Source organism: Melanostigma gelatinosum (genome assembly GCF_949748355.1).
Source record: "Melanostigma gelatinosum genome assembly, chromosome: 23".
NCBI classification, from domain to species: Eukaryota; Metazoa; Chordata; class Actinopteri; order Perciformes; family Zoarcidae; genus Melanostigma; species Melanostigma gelatinosum.
The window spans coordinates 8085442-8106280 of record NC_136656.1 but is presented as its reverse complement, the minus strand read 5'-3'; the positions used below and the strand labels follow the sequence as shown (position 1 = coordinate 8106280).

Genomic DNA, 20839 nt, shown 5'->3' with positions numbered 1-20839 from the left:
TAGATATCACAGCTTGATGAGGCTCTTGAGGACCATGAAACTAAATGATTTGAACCCGCTGGCCTCGTGACAGTTTGACATTTGAGAACCTTCCTGTTAATGATGTTGATGTGGGAAATAAATGCTTCCCGGGCCATTATTTACTTCACCACGCCGGAATGCACGAGACAAATGGCTCCTCTCCCGTCGGATGGAAACACGCGCTGACAGAAGGGACGAGAGTGATTGAGGGATAAGAAAGGGGTAAGCAGATGGGAGGATCCTTTCTCCTTTGCCGGTGATCTTTCCCATACGTTCTCCAGTTCTCATTATCCTTGGCTTCTGACCTCATTTCGGAGTTTAAGGACTTGATGAGATATTTGTTTAAGCGTTTGAGGGTGGGATTAACTGAAGATTCCCCTGCGTTGTTTTGCCCATCTTCATTTAAATCCACTCATTTGACAGAGGATGTTATAGATGTAGGTTTTTGGGGAAAATGTTGAGGTTGCCAAAGGGGCAATTAACTTTAGAATTTATTTAGTTTGTCATAACAAACATTGTTCTTTAGGCAACATAGAAAAAAACACTCAAAATGAGTAAATCGGGCTCAGTGGTAATGTTTCAACATTCAAACATGACAGAGTAATTCTGAATAGCTTAAAAACACAACTACATGTCTACCTGTCCTCCCTTGCCCTCAGCTCTGAGGGTGGCAAGGCACATATTAGAACGGGACCATCTGCTTCATACTCTCCCGCATATCCGTTCCTGTTTTGGTTTTCAGCATTTAATCGTGTTTGCAGACAGACTTCACAGTGTTTCATCATAAATATATAGAATTATTTCGTAGTGTGTCAACACAAAAGGCTGATTGCATGTTCTCAAATACAACAATGGTCGCTATTAATGATAAGATAGTTATCTCCACTGATACATACCAGTGACGAACAGTTCTATAGATCTGGAGGAAGCTGTCTGAAGTGATGTCATTCGTTATTTTTGATCCAAGATTTCATTTTTCTTTTTAATCAACGGAAAGCCTGCATTACAAGATGTGGGGTTTGGAATAATTGGGCATATACTTTAGGAAGTAGGGGGAGTTCAATAAAATATGCTACGACACTGCATCATGGGAAATGTAGGATACGGTGTATTTGGAGCTTGACCCAAATAGAAGTCAGGATATCAAGGCCTTTGCTGATTCAAGTGAGTCCCGCGGCTTTATGGAATTGTAGCGCTAAATTGCTGGAGTACGTCTTTAATAATCTTCTTTTTTTGCAGCTTTAATGTCGTTTTTTTTTAATATACTTAAAGAATTAAAGAAAGGCATTCATATCGGAGCCACAAATGCTTACTATAGTCTTTAATACAAGCAAATAAACAGCTGCCATTGACATTAAGAGAGAGCTTATCATGCTGAGCAGATGTGTGCGTAATACCGTCATTGCTCATGCATGACCCCCACAGCTCTACCAGAAGTGGCCTTTCTTGTTTAAAGTCGAGATTTGCAGAAACATTTAACTCCCCAAACAATTGGATGTCGGATGAATGAATGCATGACTTTAATGTTGGAGGTGCAAACAATCATGCAGGCGCCGCTTTAAATTAAAGGTTCTATTCGGCAGATTGTAATATAAGTGGCTCTGCGGTGCTTCATCATACGGAAGGATCCAACACCGCTTCTACTTCGATTCCTACTGGGCATCCCAAATTAGACATATAATACAAAGTCTACATGTAATCATGTAGACTTTGTTTTAATGGTGCATGCAGCATATTGGATTATATTGAGTGCATGCTTTGCATCAATCACTCAGCGGTGTTTCTGTGAGCTCCTGACGACATGCTTTTCCTACCAGCCTTTCTCTATTCATGCAACAGTCATCGGTTTGTCTTGCCTCTTCTCCATTGGAGGCTGTTGTTTTTGTCTTCTTCCCGTGATACAATTACGTGTTGAGCACCTGACAATTACAGAACAAAAACATGACCGATGAGCGCAACGGGGGACAAAGGCCTGTTGTAAGAGTATGAGCAAATAGAGAATGGTGGGTGGGTTTTGCATGCCAGCATTAATATGCAAAAGGAAACATGATAAGTAATGAACACATTTGGAAGTTGATTGGATTACTGTAGGAATGTAACCCCCCCCCCCACACCATCTGTACACGTTTGCCTCGTGCCCTTGCATAACCCTTTTTTTTTTTTATCCGCAAAGACCTTTTAATCAAAGAGATTTATTTCTTCCTCATGCCATTCTTTTCCTACCGTGGATGACATCACCTTACATTATTTATCCTGTCTCATTTCTGCCCCGTCCTACGTCCAAACCTACTCCAATCCCCTTTGATGAGAGCCTACCGCAATTTGGCCAATTAGTTGCTGTAAATTTCAAAACGTGCAGTCCATCCAGTCGGCCCCGGGGTCTCCAGAAATGGCCGTAGAAGACTCTGTGGTGATTAGATGGGGAACGGAAGCCCAGGGTTTTGCAAATGGGGAATGTTGAAGGACATCTCCCCATACCGAGCGGATTGGTATTTCTCAGAAGATAAAAGATAAAAGAGAAGCCGATTGACTCCAACCGAGCCAGTGGTTTGAATCAACCGTAGCGCTGTTCATTTTTAGATTCTGAGCGGAATGCCCCATAGGCTTTGTTATGCCCCTACAAGTTGAGCGCTTTGCAAAAGAAACCAGAAGTTTGAGAGTTTTGAAAAATATTTGGATTCTGGGCAAATTTCCCGCAAGGAAGCCTCAGTCCTGGTCGTTCGGCCTTTTGGTGTCAGATTAATGGCCGTCACAGCGGTGGCTCACTAAACACCGAGTTTTTATCATGTTTTCAAAAGTGAAAGTAGGAGGCCTCACTCCATTTGTCAGCGAGGGGAGTGGGTTTCACTTGGATGAGTGCAAACAGTAAAGAAAGGGCTAATTCAGAAAGGAGCAGGTGGTTAGTCCGAGTGCAGGGAGCCGACTCTGCTTTTTCCTTCGCTCTATCTGATACTTGCCCTTCTCTGCGCGCCATAGTCTTTCATCCCTGTTCTTCTAGTTTTCTGCTTCTTCTTTTTTTTTTAATGGGCAGGAGGAAGTAGGCAACATACACATGCGATGCCTCTTGATTCTGCCCTGAAGCAGTACATAGAGAGGGCAGCATGCAACTTTTACAGACATTTGATAACTTTCCTGGCTATTCATCATCTCTCCCCAAATATTAAACGAATAAAATACTCTCATGGCTGATTCATGGCAAGGTCCAGCACTTCTTGTGGCTCTTTCATCCACTCAGTCTACCACTTTGACATAAACAAAACAACGTTTCTCTGACGGCTTTCCTTAATATTTATCTGCAATTGTAGAGTAAATTGTTGAAGTTTTTTATGCTCATTGTACTATTTATTGGAAGAATGTTCCCCTTAGCACCACTTTCTAGCCCATCTATTGGTATTTTGGTGCCCTGGGGCAAGTCATCACCGAACTTTCAGCTTGTCTGGAAAAGGTAGCTTTGCATTTATAATTCCTGAAATGCCATTTGAATGGCAGTGTAATAATGTACAGCAGAATTATGATTGTAATCATTTTGATTCAATTCGAGAAGGGTGAGCAGACTATTTAGCTTTCTTCTTTTTTTTTTTATTCCACAACTCTCTCTGGAGAGTCATGTAAAGAGGATTATTGTGGGAAATTGTTTGTTTATGCAATCATACGCAGTAAACGGCTTCAACAAACTGCTACAGTTTTGGCAGCAGCGGCGCTGTTGTTGCATATAAATGTATAATAGCATATCTAATTGAATCCCACCTTATTAATCACTTTAGTGAAACAAATGCAAAAGTTTTACAACAGAGCCAGTTATTTTTTTTGCTAAATGAAACTCGGTGTCTGCAAACACGAGGCGCATTAGCTGCCTTTGGTGCTATTTATTGGCGTCTTGCCACAACTCACACCCTCACTGCACATGTTCTCGGGATGGTCGCCAAGAGACCAATTTTCAACATGGCATTGGTGGATGAATTTGATTGGGTTAATGTTAGCCAGTGGATTTGGAACCAGCTGATCAAAAGCTGTCAGATGTTTCTCCTGTGGATCGGAATCTACTTTATGCCGTTGACTTTTCAAATCCTCCTTCCAATTTGGGTTCAGTAGACCCATGTCACATGTGCATTTAGATCTATTTTTTTTTAATGTTGTGATCTCTAGTGTTTCATGGCATCCAAAATAACTTTGACGCATGTTTTCCGAACCATGTTTTTCCATGTTTCCCGCCACAACACTGTATTGCCAGTATTTGTCATGGATATTTAAAATGTTTGATTGGTGTGTGTTTTTTTTGTGAAGGGTGATGTTTGTCATCTCGCTTGGTTGGCTTTGAAAATGACATCTTTGAGAGTGAAGGCTGCGATGAGGTACTCTAGTCCCTCTGAAACGATGGATTGCTCAAAGCGCTTGGCTGGGAAAGCCACCAGTCGTCGCTCAGCCCAGCATTACGAGGCACTTTTTAACTCTCTTAATCCTGCCATCTACCCCTCTCTCTGTCTCTCTCCCTGTCCTCTCAATTCCCGTTCTACTATCAATCCCTCTTGCCCTCCTTAGCACTCCTCTTCCAATGTCTTGTTTCTTTTATCATACTATAATATCTCTCTTTTTCTTCGTGGCTTTGTCACATGACTTTTTGTTTTTTCTTTCTGATGCTGGGCATGAATGAGTAGCCACAATCCAAAGTCTCTGGGTGCTTTACTTGCCAGGGCAGTGAAAGTGGGATCTACATTCACGCCGCATGCCGAAATCAAGGGAGCTAGACAAGGGGCGGTTTCACCTTGTTTCCTTCGTGACTCTCTGATGGCTGCACGGTTAGCACCTCACAAAGGACCCGTTTTATTATCATGGTCTCATTCGCCCGCAGTCGACGCTCTCATCTGCTTCTTTCATTCCCTTTGGGCAAGAAAATAGATCTAGATTTTTGTAATCAGAAAGGGGACCTTTACAATCCCACTTCCTCTTTATCCAATTCGATTTCAACCCTAATCAAGTCAAATTGGATAACTACCTCTCCATTTGATCTTCAGGTGCTGGGTCCACCCTTCAAGATGAAAAACTGATGACACTCGTGTAATCAATGTTTCATAGAACATTTGCATAATTCACTTTGATCTAGCCCAAGCGGCTGAATATTCATAGTTTGTCACTTGAACTCCATATGGACATTTTCACGAGTAGGCTCGTATCTTTTAGGGTTTCTGTTAGTTGTGCATGACTTCCACTGTGTTTAGAATTCATGACGGTAGATCTATTTAATTTGGCATCCCTGGTCCCGTAAGAGAGCTACATGGTTTAAATTGTCATCACTATCAAGCTAATCTGCCATTTATTACCAATGACGTCCTGATTTGTTACATCCTAAATGGAATCATTTGCCACTGTTGAAGAAGCACTGGAGCTTCTAATGTCTGTGTTCACCATCATAAATAGACCTATTCGCCTGTTGGCGCTTCCATATTGTGCTAATAGTGTGTTCTTACATGCCTGGCATCACATCTGTGACCTAACGAATAAATACATATTTCCGTGATGTGCCTTTGCAAGGCCCGACTGTCACTGCCTCATTTAGTTTGTATTGTTTATTTAATTAACAAGGTTCATACTTGAGTCTTGATTGTTTTTGCCTTTCAATCTCAAGTCAAGTCTTCAGGGACAAGTTTATGACTATATCACCATGCTAAAACAGCTTTTTTTTAAGAATAGCCCAGGTAGATAATACTGCAGTAAACTCTTCTGATGTCTTTCATCACCCTGATTGATTGTGCCACCTCATCCTCGGTGACGCACACGTTCCTGTTGTGGAGTTTTTATCGGTGTCTAGAATGGCGTCTCCTTCTGGCTCCATGCTGGTTTGGGAAAGCTCATTTTGCCCGGGCTGTTTTCTGACCTGGAGCATGTCAATATCGCACAGTGGGAGAGCTCTCACTTACCCAGCGCTACATTCTTATTCATGAGCCTTAATTCCATCAATAGCCTTTTCAGCCACTGCACTGTGGTTGTTCCTTCCTATGGTGTGCTTTTAAAGGAAGGTGCTATAGCTGCAACACCATAAAGGAGTGTAGCTTGTAGCCCTGCCCACTCGCCATTTGCTTAGAGCCATGTTCAAAAGTGCTGTGTTTAAAGCAGGAGAGGGGCTTTTGTGGGTGCTGTCATGGACCAAAATCCATGTGCTCATTGAGGTGGGGGCTGCAGAGGGTGGGAGTCGAATGTCTAGTGGAGGTTTTGAGGCTCTTGATGTAATGCCCTGCTCTGGATTTTAGAAGAATTGGGCTTGGCAAAAGACCAAAAGTGCATCAATTCTGATATCCAAACTTGGCTAGTTTCTTGATTGAACACTGCAAAAAATGTAGGTTCAACAATATGACCCACTGCAACTACACAGAAGGGTTGATTGCTACCGACTTAAATGGATTTTCAGTAGAGGGAATGTTTGTGAACTCTACCAGGTAATTCCCATTGATATTAAGATTCAAGGGAGACCTTGAGTACTTTTTATTTAATTGAATTCTTCAAATAATTCTTATAATTACCATTTGTTGCTACTCCTCACACATCAGGGAAAGTGCTTGAATTGCATTTCACACACATGTGGGTACGGATATTTACTCCACCCCTAACATCGCATGTGTTTGAGCCCCCACAATGGTAATGAATTCATTTTGTTTTCTCGCAAGCTCCTAAGGAGTTAAAAATGGCGTGAATGTGTCTGTATTCTAAATAGAGGGAATAATTTAGCAAGTAGCAGCCGTGCTTCATCTGTTTCTTTGGCTCAAGCCACTCGACAACAAAACAACAAAAAATTGGAAAGTGTTGCTGAAAATCTGTGTCTGTGTCATAGAGCAGCAAAGAGGTAGAAAGATACAGCGAGAATGTTTGGAAGGGAGGGAGTGAAAGCGTGTTCATAGCCGGAGAATGACATCGAGGGATGTGCAGCAGAGATAAAAGATGGTTCATCCGAGACACCGCTGCACCCGTGTTCTCCTTTGGAGTCGTCACCCAATCAGGTTTCCCGTGTCACCTTGAAAAGTTGATGGAATTTACTTCACGCCCGCTGCTCCCTGGATATTGTTGTTTGCAATGCGCTACACTTGCAGCTTGGACATCAGTTGCTGTTTGATTAGTTACAAGATGAGAATTTGAATAGGCCTTTCCAAGCCATCTTGATTTGACGTCACATTTTGCAAACCCATCCAATGGGCTAATGTTTGGGTTATGGTCTATTTTTGTGATACATATACACATTGTTGTTGATGCCAGGCGGAAACTGATTGTCTCTGAACCATTTCAAGAAGGTACCCCATGATGCAAGTACAAATAACGCCATTGCACGTCTGCGAGTCCGCTAACGAAAGGATCATTTCCTTTTTCAACAGGCGCCTACGTCCGCTAGAGAAAAGGTATAAGAGCCAGATGCAGCTTTATTACTGGGCTCTCGTTCTGTGGAGACCAAGATCTGAGTCCATTTGCAAATGCTATAATAAACTCTTGAAAGACAACTTGGTTCTCAACCTTAATTTCAGATTTCCACCACAGAATATTGTGTGAAAAAGCATGACAGCAGTATATTTAATAAAAGATAAGATGAAAGTGTTGATTCCAGTTGGGAAATTAGGTTGCAGCTGCATACAATAATATAACTCCGCTAAGTAACAAGGTACCATATTACAAGTGATAAAAAAGGCAGAAAACAATGCGGTTATATTTAAATAGTAATGTTATATTTGAATTAGTTAGTAATAGCACTTCTCCTTTCTTATAAAGCAAGCACGTTTGGCCTTTAAAAGTATTGTTTATGAATACAAAGGAACACATTAAAGGAACACTTTAGAAATCTGAATTCTAATTTTCTCCTGTGGTCAAAGCGTCAGTCACTGTTAGGAATACTGTAGAAAAGTTTAGCAGCTATTAATGGTATCCAGTGAATCAAATGTAATGAGAACTCGTTACTAATATTAATTGTTCTACTGAATTGATAAATCCATCATCTGTTTCCGACTGAAGTCAGCTCTACCTAGAAGTCAGCTCCTTTATACGTCCATGTGAATGCAGTATTTGTGTCTCTGTTGGTACCACGTCGAAATGGTGGTGCCTCTTTATCCACAAGCCTGGACAAAAAGCGGACCCTGGGAGCTTTGGTATGCGGCATTAGAAACCACAGCAACAGAACTCTGTTTGAACTTGAGAAGTCTTTGTGACAAACCGTGAGGATTAAGCCCAACGTTAGCTCGTCTACCCACTAATCCTGCTTTACGAGACAGGACTCAGGTCATCATAGGTACCAGAAATGCTGGAATTAGATGTGGATAACACATTTTATGTTCTGTACAACAGCACAACAAAGTGTGCTCCAAAAAACTGTCATTTCAAAGAGTTACGCAACAAATATTCTGCTGCAAAACAGACGTTGACAGCAAATGCATGCCGGAGTTGGGGAAACAAGCCGAGCAGAAACAGACAGGATGACACTCTCTCGGCTTTGTTTTCCCACCTGATTGCGACCCTCTTCCTCAGGCTGTATTTGACAAGACCTGCTATGTAAGAGAAGTAGAAAAACAAAACAGCTTGACTTCACTTGACAAATTCGATGGGACAGTGGTGCTGCGTGGGGTGAAATGCAAGGAACGCCTTGTCACCTCTGAGTACAGGAAAAGGCCAGAACTATATCAGTGTTTGCACTTCTAATTCCCTCCTTGTTCACCTTGCTTGCTCACTCCTGGTCTGCCAAAACGCAAGCTGTGCATAAATCTGAAGCCCAGCGTTCATGAAGTAGGGCTCCTTAATTAACGCAACGGAGGAAGGTGTTAATAAAACACAGAGTTGACTCTGGTGCTTAAACAATTATTCGATGATTTTATTATTTTTCAAGCAAACTCTGTGTAGAAATCCGAGAAGAAACCCCTTAAAACCCCAACTTGGCTGAGAATCATCACATTTGAAAGTTTTCTTCAGTGCCGAAATTATCAAGTGATAGTTGTCTCTTCATCCATGGGAACTTTGCAAAGAGCAAGTGCTATCGGCTGATTCAGCATACTTTTAATGGTGCCAATTTGTCAAAATGTAAACAATATCATTTGCAGTTCATAATTTGAAAAGCTCAGTTGTAGAATCATTAAACGGTTGATTAATCAAACAGAATGATAGAGCAATCGATAATGAAAATTCTCATTAACTGTGACATCCACAGATAATGTTTTAATCATTCTCTACAGGTTTGTGAATAATGTTTGCTGTTAAAAAGTCAATCTTAATGAGGATCTTGCAATGTTTAAATATGTTGCTGTACTCAAGGTGTATTTTTGCCACTGCTGCCGTCCTACCATCAACACACCGTAATTGATACGTCTTGTACTAAATTCGGGCCTTTGTTCCTTCATGGGCCAGTACATTACTTTCCTCTCAGGCTGAAGTTGTGACTGACAGTACCGTGGGCATATTGACACAGGAGACAGGAGAGTTCAGTCAAGCCCAAGCTTTTAATCCTCAGCCATGCTTCCTCCAGGACGATCCCCTAAGACCCGCGGCGATTTCCCGCATGCCAATGCACGCCTTGGACCCTTGCCGAGCTATCGACGCCTGACCCCCCCCCCCTGTATCGAACGCCGAGGTTACTCATAACCCCTGCTCGTCTTTCATTATTGAGATGTGAATGAGGAAGGTCGGGGAGGTGGTGGTGGTGGTCGGGGGAGGGGGGCTCGTGTTGATCGGTCAACACAGGAATATTTAATTGTTGCTTGGCTGGCGCTGCCAAGACACTCTTCCTCGTGACAACAAAGGTGGCCATTTTGAATGGATAAAAAGGGTGCGAGTGAGCGTGTAAAGCTACAGTTTGAAATGGCTGGTTAGAAACCTGCAAGGTAATGCTCGGTCTCCTCCGTTCTGTTTGTTTAACTTGAAGGAGTGTGAAACCGCAGCTGTAAGGAGAGGTTTATTTCTGGCTCAACCTTCGTGGCTTATATAGACAGAGTAGTTTGTTATGAGACGCACCTATTCGGCCCTTTGTCATGTGAGGTAATTAGAAGCTAAACACACTCCTAGAAGCTAAGCACCATGGGGGAGCGTTGGTGAAGCAATGCGGTTTTAGGCTTTGGAGAAAAAAAAAGGGGCTTTGAAGACGGAAAGTGCTGGAAGCACAATCCCGGCCCAAGTCGGACATTGAAAGTTACCATGGTGACAGCGACTAGAAATGAAAAATCTGCGCTTAAAGGCAGGCCTTGGTGTGTGTGTGTGTGTGTGTGTGTGCTCGCTTGGGTAAAACGAGATGGCGGAGGGGATCAGTGATACAGTATGCGTATTGATTTGTGTGTAGATTATAAATACAGAGAATGGAGTGCTATTTTATGTTGCTCTGAGTAGTGTTGTAGTCTTTGTGCAGACGAACCTCAAGACTTTCCTCCCATTTTCTCAAAATAGAGATTGAATAATGGTCCAAGGAAAGGATTAGAATCTTTTTGTTGCCGCTGCACAGTGCATGCAGCCACATAAGACCCCCCCCCAAAGAACTTCTTTGACTCGAACCAGCAGCAGATGCCGCTCTTTGTGCGTAACAAACAGGACTCGACGCCTTAAAAAGTCAAAGCAGTGGCATTTCTGCCTTTCTTCTTCTGTTCCCCGTCCGTCAGTCTGAAGGCCAGCACAGCAGTGGCGCCGCTGGGGAGCTGGCCCGAAGAATCTGACGCTCGCAGAGATGCTCTTGAGATGGGCTCAGCATCTCAGCAGGAGCGGTTCAAAAGGCTAACCGTGGTCAGCAATTCAATGGGGCCTGTCACTGGATGGACTCCTTTTATGCCGCAGAAAGAGTGCATCGGGTGTGTGACTGCACGTGCATGTTCGAGTGCGCACGAGCCTCCCTGCAGAGATGCAGGTGCTCGTACACGCGGCTTCAATTTAGCCACTGATGCACGACGGTACACGCGGCAGAAAGCTTGCTTCACACCTTGCACATCAAATTATTGTTTTTCTTCAATATGTGACACATTCATATTCATATGACTGTGGTTATAGAAAATAATATGACCCAATACTCCCTTTTACACGCCCCCCCCCCCCCCCCCCCCCCCTTGAAATGAGGCTCAGCCTAAAATGGGCCTAGAGGCTGAAAGTCCCAAGGGCCTTTGCTGGGAGATAAATCAAGCGTCACCAGGAAGGATAGGGAGCAGCATCATTTGTTGGCAAGAATAGAAAAATTCATCCTGGAAATCGTAAATCATTAGACGGGCAGGCCCCAGTGAATAAGCCTCACCCACCAAAACAAATCGATTCGTGAAGTTATTGCACATTTCAATCCACCCGTCTGCCTCCGTACAGGCACCTGGAGAGGGACAGCTGTGGGCGTTAGGATCGACATACACCTACCCGGAGATTAGACGCTTCCCATTTTTGACAGATATTTAAATCGGACGCTGAGCTTTATTCATTTGTTTACTTTTAATGGAAGAAATGTATTGAAACGGATGTCAGTGTCGGCAGGTCAGCCTGTAAATGTTGTAGGAGTGAAAGTGCCGATCCAATCAATGCCTATTCTTCTCACAGCAACAGCTTTCAAAAGCACGTCCTAATTAACTATTGTCCTGAAGAAAGCCTTTTCTTTTTTTTACCAATTTTGACTTGGTTATAATCCGTATAATAATAATAATAATAATATATCCACTGCTTCTGATGAATTTATTATTCATGCCAGTTACATTCAGTCCGATATTAGTTTCCAGGTTCAGAACTGTACTGAAGTTGTTTCATAAAATTAAAATGTAAACGTCTGATGGACAATTGACATGTTACTTACTGATCATATCTGAGGGAAATAGCTACCCCGTGGGAAATGATATTGTATCGTATGAACTGTTACAAATTGTAGGTTGAGCTGTCAGTCTTCCATGGCAGAAATCCCCGTTGCCTTGTTTTAAATGAGAGCAGTCTGGGGAGATATTGACAGGAAGTGTCTGTGCTGGCTTTTTAATTATCCACCGCCATAACTGCTGCATGTGTGGTGACATTATTTACATACACCTCTGCTATCATTTCAATAAACAGTGACGGATTCAGTTGATTCACCGAAAAAAAAGAAAGAAAAAAGAATGCATTATTTATTGGAATCTTCACCCTGGCTACGAGACTCCGATTCAATGTTTGTGTGTTTCTGTGACAGAGAGAAATATCTCGACTGATATTTGCAGAACTTGGAATCACAATTATGTTTCAAATAAAACATTTTATTTATTTTTTTTGTTGCTCTCTTTTGAGCTGCGCTATTTCCAAGATGCGTATCTCCCGACACCCGAGGGAAACGGAGGCTGAGGCTTATTCCGCAGAGTTTATCTTTGCCCTTTAGAGCTAGAACACAGACACTCGTTGGCTGTGCTCCGTCAGACCACTCGCCGCCTTGAAAGCAGAGATAAGCTTTACATGTGGATGCGTCTTATGAAAAAGGGGTTGGAGCGTATTCATCGCACGCACACTCGATTGTGTTCAAAAGAACGATTGTATACCGGCCAGTGTGTGAAAGAATATAATTAAACTGCAAAAATATGAACTCTAAAACTCATCTAAATGAATTATCATACAAGGCCAAACGTGTGTTGTGTGATTTAAACAATGCAGCTCGCAGTGTAAACTGTTACTGCACGTTTCACTGGATTTACTTCCATCAGTAATCCGAATGTTGCATTTGGAAACATCTAACTCTCTCCAGCACGGGCCAGATTCTTACTGTAATGGAATTTCGGTGCGCACAGCCAGATAGATGTCGACAGCATGTGCGGAATCACGGATTGACCTTTCGGGCGGGGAGAGAAATTGCATCACCTAATACCTGTTGTGGCAGCAAAATAGATGGATTAATTTCCAAGAGGCTAGCTGAGCAAGTTTGATCCGTCTGCAGCAGGATTACTCCTCCTTCACAATCACAACAAGGTGTCTTATTCAAAGTTCTTTCTAAGGAATTGTATTGAGTTTGATGTGTCCCAGGGCTGAAGCTGTATTTTTAACATTTATTCCTGAAAAACACAAATCTGATATTATCTTGCTGACAAGCTGTCAAGATATATATATATATATATATATATATATATATATATATATAAAATGTCAAAGTTCCATATTGAAAGACATGTTTTTGTTTTTTCTGCGCAGTTCACGTTGGTCACAATCGATGCTTAATCCTTATACTCTGCACACAAAGCGCTCGCTTTCTCCTCTGCACACTCACATGCGCTGCAGAGATAGTTTGAGCTCTCCACTTGCACGAGCAGAGTGTTTGGAGCAAGCTGTTAGAGCTTAAGGTGAAGTAAACATGCACTGAAGAGCTCAGAGGTTTTTTCATTTGTAGTTTTCAAATTTCCGAGCCTTATTTACGATTCAGTAGCAGGCTTTGGTGGCACAAAGTAGTGCAAATAGAAACATGAAATGTCTGAGGACTTCTCTTTCAGAGACGATCAAATGAAACCGGTCATAATCGGTTCTTAATCTGTTTAATCCCAAAGCACAGCGAGTTGTGCTGAGTAACTTTCATTTGCACTTTTGTTTCTTGTGATTTAAGTCCTTTCCAAAAACGCCTGTTTTCCAAATGTTGACCACAGCTGATCAGCCCTTGTGGTGTCGGTAAACATGTCTCTGCTCTCGTGACAAACGCCCGATGGTTTGGACCTCATTGTGAGCAGCATCCAGTCTGCAATACTCATCATGGGAGGGGTGCGTCCCCCTGAGGAGATATAACCTCTCTCTGGCCTCAAACCCATGTGTTGCCTGCCAACTACCCAGAAGATTCTGTGCACCCCGAGTCTTGGCTTTTCCTGTCCTTTTGTCAAAGAGACGTCATCTTGCAACCGAGAGGGGTGAAAATAAACTATTTCGACTTTTTACGAAGACAATCTCAGTGCATTTATACGTTATATGAATTTTGTGTCATTTTCTCTGGTCAGTTAAATTATTGTTTCATGTTTATTTCTGATTTTCATTAAAAAAAAACAGCAAAATAAAATGAATTCAACGGGTATTCACAATATTTAAAATTTTACAAAATATACACGACGACATATGAAGAAAGCTATGTCTGGGTTCTACTGCCGTGCTTCATTCAGGCCCTAGATTTTGCTGGAGGACCGCTGCTGTGGAGATGAGTCTTTGCCATGCAGAATGTTTCCATATTGACATTGGTGTTAATGAATACACAGCCACAAGATCAGATGTGCTAAAAATAACCTGCATACATTTCTCCTCAACTAAGTGGTCATATAAACGACATAAACTGTAAAAAATAAAAATCAGGATTATATCCTGGTGTGGGCTTTAGTAAGTGGGAAAAGGTACAAATAGGACAAATCTTTTGACTGTTTATATTTGTCTGATCCATCATCGTGAGCCATAAACAAGCCCAGTCTCTTCTTTTCAGTTACGAAATCTAGTTTTCGTCATCACCTCCGTGAAGGTGCCCACTCCGTCCAAACACGCAGCGAAACAGGAAAAGCATGCGTAAGCGGAGCTTGGTGCTCCACTTTAGGCTCTTTTGGACGACAGCCGAGCAAAGGACCTCATAGAGGAATCCATATGTCGCCCACATCCATGACGTCTCGGTATGTGCACTCCGGTTGTGTCTGCGTTCTAGTCGATCGTCTCTCGTCTACTGCCACTGTATTTTTTGTATTTGTATTTTTTGTATTTTTTCGCAGCTTGTTGCATTGGGACAAAAATACAGCTTATCTCCAAAATACAATATCAGTGAGAGGCAATGTGATGTCGAAATGTTTTGAAACTAATCTGTGTGAATGGCTAAGAGGGATTATGTTTGTCAGGAGAGAAATATGCTCTTTTTTTATTTATTTCTTTCGAAATAGCACTGCATTTATGGGAGCAGTGGAATTAGTTTGTGAGCGATGATCAGTCTGGACCTTTGTTTGCCCGTCCCTGATGAAACTCTTATTCCATACCTGATAAAGGTCATTCATACAGCTCGTGCACATAAACACTCCATCTTCTTCACCTGGCACTTCATTCATTTCTGCTTAGTTCCACGTAGTTAATCCTATAAAAGAGGAATACGGCTGATGTTTTGTCACCCGTAGTGTTTGCAACGGCAGCGTGACAGCTTGCTGTTTCTCGAAGGTTCGGTAGCAGGTTTCTAATGCCACCAAGTAGCAAACTGTGACGATTCACATTGATCAATCATCCGTCAGGGAGCGTGGTCGGTGCACGCGTGCGTTTGCCAGCAGATGTTCATCCGTGTTTGCGCGGCGCTTTGTGAACTTAATATACTCAAGGACGGCGAGTGCCTTCAGGGCTGCACTTAAAGTACTCCACACCCACACTGGCCCATTGTACTTATGTTGTACACATTTCATTCCCCATCTTCCTCTTCTTGTTTTTGAATCTGCGTTCAGCAAGTCTCTTTGGAGAACAAATTGCATCTTTCGAATAATAATGTATTGGGTGGTCGTGCCGTTATAGATCACTTTTAGTGAGTGTAATAGAGGGCAGTGTGCAGACGGGTAGGTTCTCTGGCTCCGTCTGTGTCACTTCTCCGTTGCCCTCTGGACTTTATTTTACTCGTTTGGTTCACACCAGCAAGGAAAATCCGAAGTGAATAAAAACTTCAAAATACAGTGTACTTCTAAGTCGCCCTCAGCCTTTTTGACCCCTCCACAATTAGCCGGTTGCACTCTCCGGGGTCTTCACTCAGCAATCGGAGTTACCTCGAGGTGACTGCTCGTTATTTTGAGCAGCAGTGGGAAATAGTAGTTGCTGGACCCAACTCCAGTTCTATGAATACATGTGTAGCCCTCTAACTACTGCGTTGTTAATTGATTTACAAAGATTGATTTACATCTATTTGCATAAAGTGAGCATATTTGTCCACTCCCATGTTGATAAGAGTATTAAATCCTCGAAAAATCTCCATTTCAGGAGCATTTTGAACACATAAAAAAAAATAAGTGAGTCATTTTTTCAATTGACTCTGGACAATCTATGAAATAAATCGGTGTAGTTTCACTCAATGCGATCACATAAACCCAACCCTCACAACCAGAAGCACAAGAGGCACTTATTAAGCATAAGCATGGTTGTTACAGTTTGATTTTCCCCAGCTGAGGGTATCTTTGAAGTAACTCCAAATAATTGGAACATATGAAGAATAAATTACTCGACAGCAGCTCCACAGCAGAAAGCGTGATACATACGCTCCTTAGCCAGCTCCTGTGAACAATAGGCTTCCACAGGGACTGATAATTCCTCCGTCTGAAAAGAGCTAAACAACACTCAACAGTTGACTTTAAATACTTCCTGGTTAAATACACAGTGCTTAAGGCCATTGCTCCCCTTCTCCTTGTAACATATCCTTGAGGTTTTCATGGGAGTTTTCTTTTGTTTTGTGTGTGTGTGGCGCCAGGAGACAGACTGAATGAGAAAAGATGGATGCTTTGGTGCGCAGCAAGGAAAGATAATGAATGAAGTCGACCGTGGGTGGCGAAGACCATCACTAAAGCGTAATGGGTCCCAGCAGAGGGATGGGGGATATTGACCCGTCCGTCACTTTGTTCTCCGCTCCCCTCCCTCCCTCCCTTTTCTTACAAATACAAACTCTCACAAGTGTGTACACAGCCTGACACACACTGCAGTGTACATATAGAGCAATACCAACACACACTTTGTCTTTGCACACACACACACACACTCAAAGTCTCTAAAGCACCTTGTGCATAGTTTTCTCTTCATAACACGGGAACTAATACCAGTGTGTGTGTGTGTGTGTGTGTGTGTGTTTTGGAGGTGCGGCAATTTGGCTGTGCTTGCTGTTTTTAACTGAAAGCAAATGGAGAGTTTGTGCTCCCTGACGGGGACTGTTTCATGAAACGTGTCCGACCTGTGGGACAACTCCACAGAGAGGCGCACCCTCAATGAGGTCCGCAAGCTTTAACTTAAATTTTCCTCCTGATATAAATCACTTGAGTTCTGAAAGTCGACAGCATGTGCGGAATCACGGATTGCTCACCAATTCTTCCTTTATGACTCTCCAATATGGACAAATCTGTCTGGCTTTGACAGCAGCTGCACCTTCCCTGTCTTAAACGACTGGCTGTTTCTTTTTTCGTTCTCTTTCTTTCATTGATTCACCCATTCATTTACTTATTTTTCACCTGTCAGTGGTCAATAGACTGAGGGGACTCAACCCACTTACATCAGAGGCAGCAGCAGGATCAGCCAGCGATTATAGTCATGACAGTTTGTGCTTACATAGGGCTCTTGTGCTTTGTGCCACATCTCCCCTTGTCAGCTGGCAGTCTGAGCTCTAATCTGCCAGTTATAACAAACAGCAGATGAGGGAGCAAGAGGGAAAAGCTATGAGGGAGTGAAAATGCGGGGGAAAAAAAACGAGTTTTGGGTCCTATTTTTCAGAATCTTAGCTCTGAGAGAGGGCTGTATGAAGATGCAGACAGGACAACCAGCACGGGACGAAAGCAATGTCCTGCTGTGAACAAGGGCAGCAGCAAAACATATTTTAGCCACCTAAAAAAAAAATCTGCATTTGTTTAAATGTACTGGTACTGCATTGGAACTATTTGTAACTCCAAACTGGCCACTTGCCATCAATATACTGACTGTGGATATATACGCCATATATATTGATATGAGGCATTTAGCCTGCTGAAGCTTCCAATCACCTGCTGTGCTCTTCCTCCTCTACTGTACACCCTGCATTCCCATATTTGGATACATCACTCAGAGTGGATCCATTGCTCTCCCTCCCCCCTGCTGGTTCAATCAGAGCCACGGGTCTGATGAGATCCCGATTATCCCTCGAATTGGTAATTGTGAAGTTGTGGCACGTGGCGTGGGCAGCTTCTCCCTGCTATTGATCCGCCTCCTACTCTGCCATTGATTTGCACTTGATACATTTAATTGTAGTTATTCCTCCACCTTGTTTTATTCCACTGCAAGATGCGGGGCACTTCAGGACGCTGACGGAAATCAGATCAGGAGGTATTTGTGGCTGTGTGTGCAAAGGTAAAAAAAAAAGTACAGCAGAGGGATTTTGAATGTGGGTCAAGACAGATGTTAAGGCTGGGATTAAGTTTGCAATCCATGTTATGCACACTGTTTAATCCCCCATGAGCAAGTTATTACTAATTATGATTAAAAATCCAGATAGTTTAACTTCTAGGGCAGCAGTGTTAAATCCAAAAAAAAAAGTACATGTCCTTCCACAAAATATGCCAACAACTATGTCCATTCATGTGTGTGTGTGTGTGTGTGTGTGTCTCTAGAGTAAACTTGAACTGCTCGTAAGGAGGAAGGGTGTAGAAATGAGAAGGCTGCCTCTATAATTGTTTCCCAGTTTTATAGGCTTGACCCTTTATTTGTTTGACTGCCTGGGAATTAACTCTTCATGGGGAGGTTAGGCCACAGACAGCTGAGTGGAGTGAGTGGCAGAAGGTGATGGGGGAGGGGGGGGGGGGGGGGTCATGAACCCATAAAGCTCGCATGGGCGAGACTCGGCAGACCACATCTTATTACTGGGTTGCCTTGAAATGAGATGGGGGGGCCCCTTGTTGCTTGTCCCTCACTGGTTCGATTGATTAGTCGACAGCCAATCAATGTTAATTAAGGTGTCGAGGATCTTTAGTTGTGGCTTGTGAATCATTGTGTCAGGACCTGTCTTGACTTCCACAAGGCTTACACAGTGAGCGGCCTCGCTGGGGAATAAACACCTTTTTATATATTGCACGATAATAGTGAGTCCGTAAATGAGTACGGCTGGACAGACCTTCATAACCCGTTTGTTTTTCATTTTGCAACCAGACGCAGAGCAGCGACGGATCGATACTTGTCGGAACGTTTGAGAGTTGATGTTTTGAGATAAGTGTTGCTGTTATGTGTGGCCGAAAAAAAGGCTCCCTGTGCATATCAAGTGGGGCTTTGATTGATGACTGCCCAAAACAAAATGTCACATGAGAACACCATCCGCCACCATAATTGTGTGTTTTTTTTTTAATGAAGACCTGCATTTCGTGTTGGAGCTGACATCACACACACCAGCACCATCCATCATGCAGTAATAGCAATGTGCCCTAGCCTGGTTTCAGGTTCATGACTTCCAACTTTACCCCTCAACAGACAGATGAATTTACCCGTGAGATTGTCTCAGAAATATCTGTAGCAGCATTACAATCAACCTTTCAAGACAACTTCAACAAAATAGGTTTCATACATCGTGTAAGAAAGGGTTTACAAGAACAATACGGGTGTTCCGAAATACAAGATTCATCATAAAACACTGCAACCTACCCAGTCATTTTGTTGCACAAGTAAACCTAAAAACGACTTCGTAGTAAGCCGAAAGTGAACCTGATGTGTAAAAACGGTGAAGTGCCCCTTTAACGTGTCTAAATACAGGATAAAAACCATACTCAGTTACGATGTATTGAAGGGAAAAGACTGGGTAAATCATTTCTGTTAACAGTAGAGCTTCATAATCATAATCTCTGCAACAGAATTACGTGTTCAACTCCATTAACCACACACTAAACATCTGACGAATGTTGCGACTGTGTATGGTTGCCAATCAGAAGGGCAAGATTGTCTGATGTTGCTCTTATTGCTCTTTTCTCTGTTTCCAGATGTAACAACCGGACCCAGTGTGCTGTCGTGGCTGGACCAGATGTCTTTCCTGACCCTTGCCCAGGAACCTACAAATATCTGGAGGTCCAATATGAATGTGTGCCCTACAGTATGTATTCCTAAATTCTCTCACACTCTTCGGCCCCGCTTCGCGCTCTTAGCCGTGCTCATTTCCTCGTAATAGCGACGGCTCATCAACTAACATGCCAGTAGTGGTCTTAAATAATGTTCAAAAATATCTTGAATGTGTCATCCGGTTCGGTGAAGCACATTAAAGATGCATCGGTCGACGTGAAGACAAGCGATGATTCCTGGAACCCAAAAAGCATCACGCCGTGTTTTAGGGCTGAAAATATAATTGACAGTGTTGTTTACATGTGAAAAAAAGCATTCCGTATGTCCGTGTGGAGGAATATTTCGTCTGATTGTCCAATGTTAAAGTCTTTATTCTAACTGACCGGAGATTAACACTTTCATCATTTTCTTCATCATGCATAACGCCAATTATGTCAACGTCTTGCCAGCTTACGGTCAATTTATTTACAAGTGACATCCTCTCTGGGATATTGGTTGTCTAATTTATTGATATTAAAAAAAAAAGCAGATCGGAGGTATACACTGTAGATAGGTTAAAACAGGCAAATGATTTGAGGCCGATGGGAAATTGTTCCCCAGAATCATACGGCTGTGTGTGAATTATGTTGTCGTCAACATACTAAAAAAGGGAGAAAAAACAAACCTGCTGATGTCATCAGTCGAGGGAAGCGTGAGCTTCATTTCGTCTTCACGTGGTGCTTGTCAGTGCCTTCCCATCAGCTCCCCCAGTTCACAGTGCTGCAATATCTTTGAGGAATCATCTCATGTCTCTGTTAGCATAGCAGCTATAAAGGCCGTACCACTTTCATCATTTTTGAGTGGAAGCATTTGGGCAGGGAAGGGGAGGGCATCAGCATGGGGGTGACAGGATGAGCACACGGACAGGAAGTCCAGGTGAGGCCAGAGGAAGCGGCGTGGACATTGCCATATGACCTGAGGTATTGTGTTATAATGACCTTTTGCAATGGAACACCAAAGCCACAGTAATTATGCCTGCCCAGAATCCTGACCACATTGTTGCCGTGCTGTGTAAAGTGCTGATCTGGAAATGGAAATATTTGGTCACAGACATTTAGCTGCTGGGTTCGAGCTAAATCTGATCAAAACCATCTTTTTAACATTTGATGTCCTC

At 42.7% G+C, this 20839-nt stretch overlaps 1 protein-coding gene across 1 annotated transcript in view; it reads left to right on the top strand.

Annotated features, from left to right (window-relative positions):
* LOC306796653 (adhesion G protein-coupled receptor L3) overlaps positions 1-20839 on the top strand; it is a gene marked incomplete at its 5' end in the record, with an annotated part of 123223 nt that overhangs the window by 23209 nt on the left and 79175 nt on the right. Inside the window, one exon of the mRNA XM_079295703.1 lies at positions 19611-19720. Within this exon, the coding sequence (XP_079151829.1) occupies positions 19611-19720 (110 nt within the window). The remainder of the gene's footprint in view (positions 1-19610; positions 19721-20839) is intronic.